At 31.5% G+C, this 14,024-nt stretch overlaps 1 protein-coding gene across 5 annotated transcripts in view; it reads right to left on the reverse strand.

The window, feature by feature from the left end:
• Window positions 1-2,307: 2,307 nt before the first annotated feature.
• Window positions 2,308-14,024, reverse strand: part of LOC129944284 (integrin alpha-PS2) — a 100,706-nt gene continuing 88,989 nt past the window's right edge. For 3 of the 5 annotated variants that reach the window (XM_056053626.1, XM_056053627.1, XM_056053625.1), the window contains 7 exons: window positions 12,772-12,846; window positions 6,635-7,537; window positions 6,209-6,572; window positions 5,905-6,148; window positions 5,662-5,831; window positions 3,744-5,598; window positions 2,308-2,489 (listed from right to left, as the gene is read on the reverse strand). In XM_056053626.1, the coding sequence (XP_055909601.1) occupies window positions 2,400-2,489; window positions 3,744-5,598; window positions 5,662-5,831; window positions 5,905-6,148; window positions 6,209-6,572; window positions 6,635-7,537; window positions 12,772-12,846 (3,701 nt within the window). In that variant the 3' untranslated portion in view covers window positions 2,308-2,399. The remainder of the gene's footprint in view (window positions 2,490-3,743; window positions 5,599-5,661; window positions 5,832-5,904; window positions 6,149-6,208; window positions 6,573-6,634; window positions 7,538-12,771; window positions 12,847-14,024) is intronic. The other 2 variants (XM_056053629.1, XM_056053628.1) reach the window with 1 other exon arrangement.

Here is a 14,024-nt window from a genome sequence, read left to right on the forward strand (position 1 = left end):
ACAAAATGTTTTAAAATTTGTCAGCAAATAAAAAAATTACAGTCTTATGAAATTCAGCTTTCAGTAAAATGGAAAAGAAAATTGACATGAGTAGAAATCACCTCATTGGTGCGTTCAATCTCAGATGGATAGGGAACCAGGATACTTTTTCTTGTTAATGTTTTACGTGTGAAAAAACAGCTGATCAAAATCAGCAGGGATGTCAACAAAAGGAATTCAAATTTATCTGAGAATTTCTGGTCTATGTAGCCATCTGACACAAGTACTAATTCAAAATTTTGTAGAATTTGGAGGAGCCTGAAAAATAATTTATATTTTGTGAGTTTTTTGGTAAAAAATCAGTGATTTATAAAAATTATTAATTGAAAACTTTATTTTACAATAAGTTTCGACCTAAAAATATAAATGATTGTGTGCTTTTTGTATTAAGCTGAAAGTTTATTTTGGTTTTTGACAGACATCTCAATTAAGATACATATGAAAGATCTTCTATCCAACACAAGATTGAATTCATTACCTTTATACTTACTCTCTAATTTGGCAAGTTTATATTTCTAAGATTTTTTTAGCAGCATTCTCACCTAAAAATCAAATTAGATTTGCAATTCTTATCTTCTTTTTTGGATTGTGCGATAAAAAATTCTTAGAAAAATCTGATCATAAACATTTTTTTAGATTTTTGACAGCTGGCCAATTAGACACTAGAAACTTGCTTTACCTTAAAGTCCATTGTGTCGCTTGAACCTATCCAATAGCTTAAAAATTGACAGATGTCCGAAAAGCGGACTACATATATAAATCAAAATTATAATTCTTGTGACTAAAAGTCAAAGAAAATCACTGAAATTTAAAACAATTTAAAATTCAATGATATGAAACATGTAAAATTTCCTGAACAATTTAAAGTATTGTCCATATTTTGGATTCACATCAATACAAAAAAAAACAAAGTTAGGAAAAATTTGAGATTAAATAAAATAGAATAAATAAAAAGAATTTCATTTATTGATTTTTGTATGTATTTATTTTCTTTTCTGCTATTTTAATTCTTTTGTAAGTACAGTTTTAAATGAAGCAAATTATTTAGTTTTTATTTTTCTTAAATTATTTTTATTTTTTTTTTGTTGTAATTATTATAATTTTTAGTTAAAACAAACATTTAGCCCTATAGCATTAAATATGTAAAATGTACAAGTTTTTATTTAATAAAAAAATTTTGAAACAGATTTATTTTTTAATTAATAATACAAAGAAATAATTGTAATAACTAAATCATTAAAAAACATTTTCCACCTTTGAGAAACGAAATCAAATATTAATGATATGTAGCAGAAATTTGTTCCTTTCGATAAATTACGACAAATTATTCGTTTAATTTTTAAAATTCAAAGGCAGTGAAAAATTGAAATTATGTTATTAATATTTTTAATATATTTTGTTTTTAGTTATAATAAATTTGTATATTGCAATATATAAACTTTCTAAGTTGTTGATAAAAATAAATACAATATTCTCTTTTATACACAGTTGATGTTTTGTTTTTATTTTATTAAATTTATTTCTATTTTTAAATTGAATAAATAACCAAGTATTAATTAAAATGTATGTTTATCTTTAAAATTTAAAAATAATAAGAACTTAGAAACAATCACATTTACATACATTAAACATTCATTGAAAAAGAAAACAAAAATCTTTCATTCACACTCAATAAAGCACTTAATTATTTTTCTAGTTTTTGTTATTAAAACGATTGCATTTTTTTGTTCTTAATTTTTCTTTTTTAAATTTACTTTACTAAGTAGTTTTTAAATGATAAAGAAATTATTATTATGTTTAAAATATTATTGAAATTATTTTACAAAGATATTTTTTTGTACAAAATAAGATAAAATAATTAAAATAAAAAAAATCATTCGTTTTGTCGTGACTAGGATTTAGTAAATTTTTCAAAATTAAAAAACAATGTATAATAATAACTAAAACTAAAGTTGTTATATTATTTATGTAAATCTATGTGAAATTAAAATTAATTTTTTTTATTTTAATTTTGTTCGTTACGAAATTTTGTCTAAGATTTTATTTTATATGGCGGCAAGTTGAACAAAAATTTTTTCTATAAGTTTTAAATATATTTAGAATATGTCGTGTGTAAAAAAATATGTTTTAACAAGTATGTGATCTTTTTCGTTTTAAATTTGGTCTTTTCACTAAAGTCGTTTCAAAAATATTTTTTGTATAGAATTTTTTTTTAACATTCTAAACAATATTCAACAATATTTGCACTTGGCCAAAATAATTTGTTTGTTTTTGTTTCGTTATTAGGTATACCAAATGTTGTAATAATTATAAACTATTAAGCAGTTAATATTTTAATGTATAAAGTTTTATATAAGAGTTTACAGATGCTCATCGCCATGGTAACCATTTCTAAGGGGCTGACGTTCTTGTGAGCTGTCAGTTGGTCGATTTCGATGGAAGAAACCACACTGTAAAAGAAAATAAATAAATAAGAAATATCAATATTTAGTGAAAGAAATTATTCATAATTTTTAATGATAGAAATATTTCTACGAAATCATTGCATTATCTTTTTTCTATTGTGAATGACCCAAGAGACATCAACAAATAAGGTCTGTTTGTATACTCTCAGAAATATCTATTTAATTTTAAGCTTGTTCTTTTACATCACAAAGCTCAAAATCGTATTAAATTTCTTATGGATAGATCTTGTACTAAAATTGCAGGTTAAAAGATAGATTGATTGGACTTTCATTTTAAAAGCTGTCACTTTTCAGAACTATTAAAGGACAGATCTAAGACACAGGTTTCGAAAGAAGAATTTTGACGTCTTAAAATATGATTGGAAAGTTAGACAGACATTTTTATTTTATTTCAAATAAGGCGAAAAGAAATCAAAACGTCTGATCCTATGCTTCTTTTTTTTCTCGGCCCAAGGCGATTTGGAAAGACAGGATTAACATTTTGCTTAAGTGTTACTTAAATACAGCTTAAATGAAGGATCTTCAAAATAGATTACCCCCAACAAAGTATTTGACCACCAAAATGAAATGGTTGTTGTTGTTTCTACCGTTTTATTTTAAGCAGGCCATTTGCAAAACGAGCCAAATGGTTCCTTTATTCAAATTGACAGGTGTAATCTGATTTTTTTAATGTAATGAAAAACAAATTGTTCAGCATTTTAGCATACCTAGACTTTACTTCAACGCAGTTAACTTTCCAACCAATAGACTGTCAATAAGCTTTAAAAGAAGTGACAGCTGCCCAAATTTCAAATTTATAAAACTTGTAACTTAAAGTCAAAGAGAATCACAGACATATTTGCCTTAGATGTTTTATTTGAAGTTGGTCAATCACAAATGACCTAAATGGTTCCTTGATATAATTTCACAGGAGTTGTCTGACTTTTTTAACTTGGGTGTATTTCTGTTTCTTAATTATTAACATTTCAATTAATTCCAAGGACCTAAATCGTTAGCCTAAGCTTAGCCATTTTAATATCGGGGTCAAATTAATTGATCGTGTGTTGCCAACTTAAATTTACATGGAATTCTTTTGTACTGTTCACAAGCAGGAGCAGAACTGTCAAAGAGAAGTTTTTTGAAGTGCATTTTTTTCTGTGACTAGGAGTCATAAGTCATAAATCATTACTGTCACTTTGTTCCCTATATTGTATCACGACCCGAATGAGTCCAAAAAAGACAGAAAACAAAAACACTTACCTTATGCAGCAAGTAGACTAACAACAACAAAATAGTCGCTCCAACACACGCTGCCAATATCACTATCCACAGTGGAATAATATCCGGTGCTGGTATTGTTTCGGGAATAGCTTTGTAGAAAATCTCATGCGACCGCATAATTTCTTCGGTTGGCTCACCAATATACGGTAATTTGGTGACATGTGAAATAGCCATTGTCGAAACATTGAGTGGAACATCTGAAGCTAAACGTTCCATTGTGCGAGCTACCAATCGCATTCGTATCGCAACCCAAACGCCATCATTGTTGCCCAAGTTCTTTGCCACACAACGAAGTGTTGCACATTTTGTTGTTTTACACGGTGCAATGCTATTTAAAGTGATGGTTCCATCATCGGCTTCTCGTCTTGTTCGACGTCTGCTATCAAAGTTTCCAGATGATGATGACGAAGATGATGAGGAGTATTCAGTGCGATCGTTGTTATTGTTGTTGTTGTCGTCTTGATCGTAGTAGTATTCACTATCAGCAGTTCCATAATAGGGTTTCTCCCGGTGGCTTGAATAACGTTGATTGTAAATAGGATCGGAGGTGCCCGATGATGATGAGAAAGTGCTTCCACCAAATGATCCACCTTGTTGACCTCCAGCAGTATAACCGGAGGATGCACTTTGACGAACTTGTTCATCGACATTTCCACGATCTAGAACACCCAAGTCCAAAGTTCCAGCACGAAAACCTTGTCCGGCTCCGAATTTATCAAGGGTTGTGCCTTGAAGGCCGTCCAAACTTCGACCAGCAGCAGCTTGACGATCATAAGTCATCTCTCCTGGGCTATAGGTATTGGAATATTGTGTTCGGTAATTTCCAGTATTGGCTTGTTGTCCAGCTTGCTGCCTATTTTGTTGTCCTGCTTGCTGAGCAAATTGTTGCCTATTTTGTTGTCCAAACTGCTGTTGGTAAGCCTTCTGCTCAGATTGACGTGATGGCACTCCTGCTGCAAATGAAGCAGACTGCCGATTTACCTCAATATGTGGTCTGTTGTCATCTTCATTGCTACTCCATTCACCGCGGTTGGCAGCCATATTGGTCCTTTGTTGAGCATATTGCGAATTGCTAGCTCCTGCTCCCTGTTGACGATTTAGATTATGAACGTATTCAGTGCTCGTTTCCACGACAATTGGCCTGCCATCGGAGCCATATGTGACACTTCGATTTCTTGAAGACACAACAACTGATGGGCCATTAATTCCATCACTTCTGGACGAACTATTCCAGGATGATGAAGATGAATAGCCTTGACGTCCACCACTTTCACCTCCTGACGCCATTGAAGCATAAGCAACTGAAGAAGCAGCAGCGGCGGCAGCAGCTGCAGCCTCATTTGCACGCTGAGCATGCACAAACGATGCATCACCACTCGATTCGCGTTTCTCTTCTTCGTCCAATAGTCGTTTTTCCTCCTCGGTTACAATGCGGCGATCGGTAGACACTGGTCTGAATACAGTTCCCGAAGATTGTTCGACATGAGAGACGTGAGTTGTGGAATTTCGAATAACTGCTCCAATCGACACCAAGTAGCTCTTCTTAGCCAAACTCTGATCAAGTTGTAGATTAAGTGGATTAACGTTGACATGAGGATCACACACAATGTTTCCATCTGTTTCAGGCTGATTAAGAAGATACATCAGAACATCGTCTCCCAGGGTTTGGTAGGGGTATTGTATATGGATAACAGCTTCTTCGATCATGGAAGGTCCATTGTTGCGAATGTTATAAATATGGACGACATGAGGTCCCAAATCATTTTCCTTGGTAGCATTTTCGATAGCCTTGAATTCTGATGCCTTATAGTCTCCAAATTCTGGGAATGATGTTCTAGAAGGGAGAAAAGACGTTGTAAATAGGTTTATCCTATGGAAATGCTAAATTGAAACTTACCCTTCTATAGCCAGTTCTGTCTCAACCCAAATTCCAATACTCTTCCGAATGATGTTATCGAATTTAGAACCTTCTTTTTCTGGATTTGTAGTATTTGCTTCCATGAAGAAATCATAACTAGAAGCCATACCAACCTTTGCTGATGGAAGCATGACAACTTTAAAGTTAGCCTTGAAAGGAAAGAAGAAGAGATATCAGTAAGAGCTTGACAGTCTATGGAAGGGAATAATAATTTTGTCTTACCACTTTACCAGCTGGCAATGGATTTCCAATATCACATTTCAATGTATAGTTAGAAGCTTGAGTTGGAGCTGCACAGGTTATTGGAATATCCCGGCCATCGCCAATTTGTTGGATCTTCTTAAAGTTCAAATCCTCCGGCATTGTCATATAGAAACCAGCTTCAAATGCATCTTCACCAAAGTTCGAAATTAAAACCTCGATTTGTAAAGGTTCCCGAGATCCCAGTAAATATTTGTTGACAGTTCTGCAGAGAATTAAAGTTAAACAATGTTCTCAAGAAAACCAGAAACTCTTAAAGACTTACGTAATTTCCAATCGTAGATCAGGTACGCAAATGTTGTCCATTCCGCAGTTCTTTTGGATATGCAGAGAATCCCTTTGGATAATTTCACGGTTTTGATCGATAATTGGTTCCAAAGATTCACGTTTTACTCTCTCGTGTCGACGTCCAGCTGAATCGCTTCTAAGTTGATAACGAAGTTCGACATCCAAAGGAGTGAGCTTATCACGGATATTTTCCATCAAGTAAACAGTTTCGTTAAGACAGAAAGTCTTGCCTCGTTGTAGCCGAATTGTAGAGTTTTGGATATTTCGTCCTTCAGTTTTGAGGAAGAACATACGAGGACTCTTGATTTTGCGGGCATCGAGAACCAAAGAAACCTGGAAGTCTATAGAAGAAGAAAAGATACGTTACCACTGCTTCATAACATAAAACTTCAAAACCACCCACCTAACACCTCGGGAAGGTTTATACCGGAATACCTCCAGCAAGAGTTGACATTCGTGCAAGGGACATCCCTCATGTCACGAGTCTTGCACGCCTTCTGATCCAATGAAATCAGTTTTGATGGACTCATGAAAGTAGTCCTTGCATCTACCACCGCAACTGGCCGAGATCTAAACACTATAACTTGATCGGAAGCATAAGCACCAACAGCCAAATCAGGATACAAGTTTCCATCCAAATCAATACCACCGGATAAGGAAAAACCAAAAGTCCTCGGAGGTTGAACTCCAATCACATCCTCGGCGTAGATAACTTGCGAAGGCAATTGCAATGGTCCCTTATCGGAACCATGGAAAATATAAACAGCACCATTTCCATTTGGTCCATCGTAGGGAGCACCAACCGCGAAATCACCAAAACCATCAAGATTGATGTCACCGAGATTCGTGAGTGCTAGGCCGAAGCGTCCTTTAGAATTTGTTCCATCTCTGAATTCATGTTGGGCGAATTTCTCCCTCGGGTTTTTACCCTGCATCATGATGTACACCCTACCCACATCGTACTTGCCCTCATTGTTGGGCTTGGTATACATTGGTGCACCAATTATCAAATCATCATAACCATCACCGTCCACATCGCTCGTACACATTGAGTATCCAAAATAAGCACCAATTTGCCAACCCGTGATGTTGAACATATTCACCATGTTCCATTTGTAAACAGATATTTTGCCCTTGAGATTGGTGCCACGTGGCATACCCAGAGCTACGTCTTCTTCGCCATCACCATCAAAGTCACCAGTTACTGTGGAGTAACCCAGGTAGGAGTCATCATCGTTGGCACTACCTTGTGTGGTAGCATAGACCTTACTTTTTGGATGCATTATATCATAAGAATATGATTGACCTATAAAGTGTTAAATTATTTATTTTTTGTTAACGTTTTTTTCTTTTTTTAAACTTTTTAAAATTTGTTTTGCTGATGAAAAATTAAATGAAATTATGGAACTTAAGTTTTTAAAGCTGGCAATGCTTTGTTTATTTGTCTAATTATAGTAAAATTTTAACTTTAAGATAATTTTTGAATAAATTTTATAGTTTAATAATATAATTTACATTTTAATTTGTATAAGGTAATGATCTATGCAGCATTGCCATAACTTACAAACTTGTTTTATTTTTTTGCATTTATGTATAGCTTCGTTTTTGAGAATGATATAAGAAAATAAATACTTAATTTACAAGTTTTTGTTAGTAGAATATTTAAAGCATTTATGTATTTTAATACGAATATAAATTTTACAGAAATATAAAGTCTACGTATGGGCTACAATTTTATTCAAATGATGATCTAAGCGATCTTTTTAAAGTAGGTTTTTGTTTTTACCATGATGTAATGTAAATCCTATCGAATAATTTTTTGATATTTATTTGAGGGATTTGACATTTCGTTAATTGCAATTTCCAGACATTTGACGACAGCGATATTATATTCATATGATATTAATAAAGCCCTTGCACAGGAAAGATCTCAGCCAACCAATTAAGCAAACATTCCACCTTTGCACGGTCCACTCGAAGGTTTTTCGTTGATTTAACAGTTTGGACGTTAATAATAAGTTATTTTAAGTTTTCCAAAAACTGGCAGTTTTATATGACACTGATCCAAAACAGCTAAATTGAATTTTGGTACATAAAGACATTGATAATAATGAAAGTAGAAATCAGTTTAATCATGGCTTTTTAGTCATGATTGAAACTGTCATTCGAGTTTATATTTTTAACTACAAAAAGGAACAAACTATTAAAAGGCAGAAAATGTTCGTAGTGATGAAAACATTGTCATCCAGTTAATTAGCAGGTAAAGGAAATCGATATATGTCTTATTGACATATACTATTTTGGATTTTGTTGGTTTCGCAACTGTCAAAATAAAAATTTCAATGTCACCATTCAGAAAAGTGAAGTTCTAAAGCTTCTTCCGATAAGTTGCAGGAGGGATGTACTCTGCACCCAACTTTTACAAGAGTGAAGAGTATCGAATAAGGAAACCCGAGAAGAAAAAAAGATTCCGATTAATTACAGCTCGTTTAAACGCCGAATAAATGAAGAAAAGTGATTTAAAGATGGTTGGGAAAACTTATTTTGTAAGTATTGTAATCAAACACAAAAGTATTCTCCTTTATAAACTAAACTTATTCAATTTTCCAAAAACAAACTCGGCTGTCATATGTGTTCCTATTCGTTGAATGAAGTGTCAAAATCTATTTTTGATTTCCACATACAATCCAAACTGCAACGAATATATTTTTCGCAGATGATGGATGATCTTGAGGTGTCTAATGTAACGAATATCAGCTCAAAAGATTCACAAAATGAATTGAGCTAGATAATAAGAATATCATGGGTTTAAAATTCTTCAAGTGACTTTAAGGACTATTCACATGAGAGCAACTAACGAACAACGAATAAACGAATATTAGTCCTTATGACATTTCTTTTAAACGGTTTCTTTTTATTCGTCATTAGAGAATACAGGTGCCCAACAAAGACTACAATACCAATTTTAGGGTAAGACGCACGCGAATATTTTATTCGCTGAATTGTGGACCACATATGGAACGCGAATTAAGTTTGACAGTTCCTTACAATCAGATTGCTACTCACAATAAACAATTTATTATTTTAAATGCCTTGTGTTTTGGCAATAAAAGAGCTAATTTTATATACTTATGATTAACTCTAGATTTATTGCTACCTTGTTGTTAACAATTTGCACAGAATTTACGTTTGTTAATTGTTCAAAATAAGATTTATACAATTATTCTTCGGTCGCTCTCATGTGAATAGTCCTTAAATGATTCAAGCATCATGTTTTGTTGTACCGGACAAGAAGTGATAGTTAGTTGATATTGTTTGTTTTCTTACGAAAGTCTCATTTAGAAGTAAATTACTGTATGCAGGGGAGAAAGGGGCAAATGGAGTAGGAAATACAACTGTGAATTTCAGGAACTATCAAAAACGTCAGATGTACCTGTCCTATGTATATATAAAATTCTCTAAAATGTTGTTTTCTTAAAGTCTTGAATATTCAGATAATAAAGGGTAGTTAAATTTTTAATGTCGTTGTGAACACCTTAACGTCAAGTTTTTATTTGTCATTACTCAATTTCAGACTAATTCAACTTAAAGCAAGAAAAGGTAAAACAAAACAAGTAAAGCGTTAAAGTTATTCAGGCTAATTGTTAAAATGTCATTCAAATCAAAATGCAAGTCGTGCACTCCGGGATTTGTTCGGTCATTTAATTCGTCCAAATGTGCGTACAATCGGAAACATTGTGCAAAAATTTTAGCAAACCAAGTCTGTACTACTGTATTATGCTGATGTTCCCGATAGTGTACTTGAAGAGCCGTTCACCTCAACTCTTCGTCTTGCCCACCAATTGCACATCTAACGATCGTCTTTGATGAACATTATGCATAAAGACTTGCATTTACACCCTTACAAGTTGCAATTGACTTAAGAACTAAAGTCAATTGACCATTTTAAGCGTCGAGTCGTCAATGGTCGAAATAGTGGAAAGAAATGGAAACTGTGGATGATAAATTTTCGAGGAAGACCATCTTCACGATGAATGACATTTTCACCTCAATGGATTCGTCAATAAGCTGAATTGCCGCATTTGGGGGAATAATCCAAGAGTGATTTTCAAAAAGCCAATGCAACTACATAGTGACTTTTTGGTGTGGTTTATGAGCTAGCGTCATCATCGAGCCGTATTTTTTTTCCAATATAAGGTCGGTCAGGCAGTTATTGTGAATGGTGGTTGCTATCTCGAGATGATTACAACTTTTTTATGGCCTGAAATGAATGATATGGATTTGGACGATATGTGGTTTCAACAGGAAGGTGCGACTTGCACAGCTATCGAAACACCGGCTCTTTTGCCCGACAATTCAATGGCCGTGTTATCTAACATGGTGGCGGTTTCAATTGACCGCCAAGATCATGCGACATCATTGGACTCAATTCTTTGAGGAATGGCAACAACATTTAAGAGCTAAAGGATAAGTTAATTCGGCACATTAACGACATAGAACCTTAGCGCCATCGAAAATAAGGAGCAAAGGATGGAAGTGTGATCCAAGATAGCGACGGTTACTTTGCCGATATTTTTTTTCATACGTAATTGAACCAAACCAATGTTATTATAATAAAAATTAAATAATTTGCTAAAACAATTGTGTTTTATTTAAAATCAACATCGGCCCTTAAAATTTAACCATCCTTTATTATCAAAACAAATTTTGTAAGAAGAAGAAATTAAATGTACCTTTTATTCTTTTAATTTTGAGAAAAACAGTTTGAAACTGAGACGCTTGATGCTATAACCTGTGATAATCAAATGCGAATTTCAGTATTTATCATAATTTTTGACATTAAAACCTGAAATGAAGGGACTTACTTTTTTGTAAATGTTTCAAAAAAACACAAAAACTTACTTAATTTTCTCGCATTTGTTATTAGAAAAAAAAAGATGATTGTAGCCCACCGCATAACTTATCACTATTAAATTCAAGCTAATAAAGTTAGTATAAGACACATAAGAATGTTAATTTGTATTATATTAAAATTAGTAAAAACTTCACAAACACCAAACATTGAAAACCACATTCACATATAGAACAATAAAATCTCTTTTAGTCGTCATGCATATAAAAATGTCGATATATCTTTTATAGAAAAAATCATGATTTTCAAAAAATGTTCACCAATTATAAATAAGAAAAATAATGTTTTCCTAATTAAATAGATATTTAAAAGCATTAGAGCAAATATAATAGATTAAGAAGAAGAAAAAAAGCAACTTTTTAAAAAAGTTTAGTTTATGTTTATCCCCAACGCAATGGAACAGTTTTGATTTTTTAATGGTTTTTTGTTTTTGATTAATATGCGTATCTCGAGAACGTTCTAAATGCTCCTTTCACTCTATATATGTATTATGCTATATTATGATGGTAATTATGTTTTATGTGTTGTTTTGTTTGCATATATAGCCGTTGGTTAATATATAATATTTATATATAGATAAATGTTGTTTCAGTTTTAGAAATAAGCCCAAAATTTTCAAATTTTTAATTTTGTTAGAAGTTTACTTCATCCTTATTTTAGGGAAGATAAAAAAGCGTTGTTAAAGTTGATTTTTTTTAAATTAATTTAGATATTTTTATTTTTAAAGCGCACCAAGTTTTTTGTTTTTAATTTTTCTCAAATAAATTTTAAATACTCTGATGCAGCACTTAACGAATGTATTTTTTTTAAGTTCGAGTTTTTAGGTTTTAAATGGTCTTAATTGTACAAACATTTTTTGAATTAAAAAACAAAGTGTTTTTCAAAATTTTACAATGATAAAATCTTGCAAAACTTATACTAAATATCATAACTTCAATCAATGATAATGCAGGGGCATACATATGTACATATGTACCAAATGGCGTATTTTGCTAAAAATATTTTTGGAAAGCAAATTTTTGAAGAATATTGAAAAAAGTTTAGATCTCTGAAAGCTATGCCGATTTTTCAAGATAAGCATAAATGAGAATTGGAATGTACACAATACTTTGGCTACATTTTTTTAGTTGAGTAGCTTTTACTTTTTAATCTGTCACCTTTTTTGAGTTTGTCAAGTAAAAACATACAACGCATTGAACTTGTCAAAATTCAACACTAAAATGGTACAAAATTTGCAGTCATTACTTCATAGCATGGATAAAAAGTGCGAATTGGTCATGAAAAATTTAATGAAAAAGATATGATGTATAGCGGTTTTTTTTCAAAGGGTTGCCAATATTTCACTATGGTGAACAGTTAAAATTCTGGAACACGCTAAGAACTAATTAAGCAATTATGAATAGACCAGTGAGTGGTTGCATCAGAGTAAATATATTTTTTAATTAACACAACAATGAAATTTTGAATTTTGAAAAAAAGTATTTTTAAATTTATGTAAAATGTCAAAAGAAAAAGAGACAAAAGAATGTTAAGAAAAAAAAAAACTTTTTTTAAGTGAAAAAACTAAAAATAATTAATGAAAAAAAAACTAAACTAAAATTTATATTTTTGTTTTTGTATTTCTTTACCTCCATAGCCGAAATCTTGATACATTGGCGGCTTATACGGATATTTTGAATCGGGGTCAATTGAAAATGCTTCTCCTTTATATTTCATATTATTTTTGGATTCGTTTTTATTTTCGTAGAACATTGCATTTTATATTTGTTTGTTTTTTTTTATTTTATTTTATTGTATAAAATTTGTTGCAAATACATAAAAATATTTATATGTACGTAGGTATACATTGGGATAGATAGAAGAGGGTATTTATATAAGGTCACAATATAAGGCAACACAACACAACAGTCGCGCACATTACAATGAAGAGGGGTGCAGATACAGGCAGGAAACGAGAAGATATATAAATAAATAAAAAAATATAAAGGTAAAAAATAAGTAATTACGAAAAAAATACAAGACTATAAATGTAAAAATAAATGTTATACAAAATTTTGAAACAAAAATATCAAATTTTACTTGGGTTAGGTTTTTCCAATATACTAAACTACAACAGCTTAAATATAATATTAATTCTATATTTCAATAAATTGATACCTAGATTTAACCTAAACTTAAAGTCGAACCAATGAAAAAACTTTTTGCTTTTTACTACGTTATTTTATTTGATCAGAAGACACGAAAATACATTTTTAAAGTTTAACAAACCATTTTTAAACAGCCCATTTCGACATTTTATCGTAAGCGACATTTATAATTAATTAAAATAAAACTAAATTATTAAAATTTGTTATATCTTGGCTTAAACAAATGTAATAATTTCCAATGAGAGCAGAAAGCTTTTGATTTGTCGTTTACGATATAATTTATTTTGGCGCTTACGCATGGCCAACTAAATATTGAACAATCGGTTTCAATGCAACGATTTAAGGCTCAAAGTTCAATATTTTGTATTTAATGCCTGTTTATAAATTTTCATTGATTCGACTTGTCAAAGATAGCCTACATTACTAATTAATTTAATCAAACAGAACAATCATTTTTGTCCCGTTCATTTTCTTCTTTATTTATTTTTGGTAATTCTCATAATTTCAATGTCAAAAAAATCCTCATTCAAGTCCCCAACATTGTTAGTCAAATTAAATTAATATTAAAAAAGAATAAGATTAAAAAATAACAAAGTTATTAACTACAAATTCCGCATGAAATATAATTCTTAAGTCATTCCACTCAATTAATATCCATTGAGGAAAATAATTTCAAAATGTTTGCTCCAATTTATTTATTCATTTTATTTTTGTCTTTCAATTTAAACATTTTG

The sequence above is a fragment of the Eupeodes corollae genome, chromosome 2 (genome assembly GCF_945859685.1).
Source record: "Eupeodes corollae chromosome 2, idEupCoro1.1, whole genome shotgun sequence".
Taxonomy (NCBI): domain Eukaryota; kingdom Metazoa; phylum Arthropoda; class Insecta; order Diptera; family Syrphidae; genus Eupeodes; species Eupeodes corollae.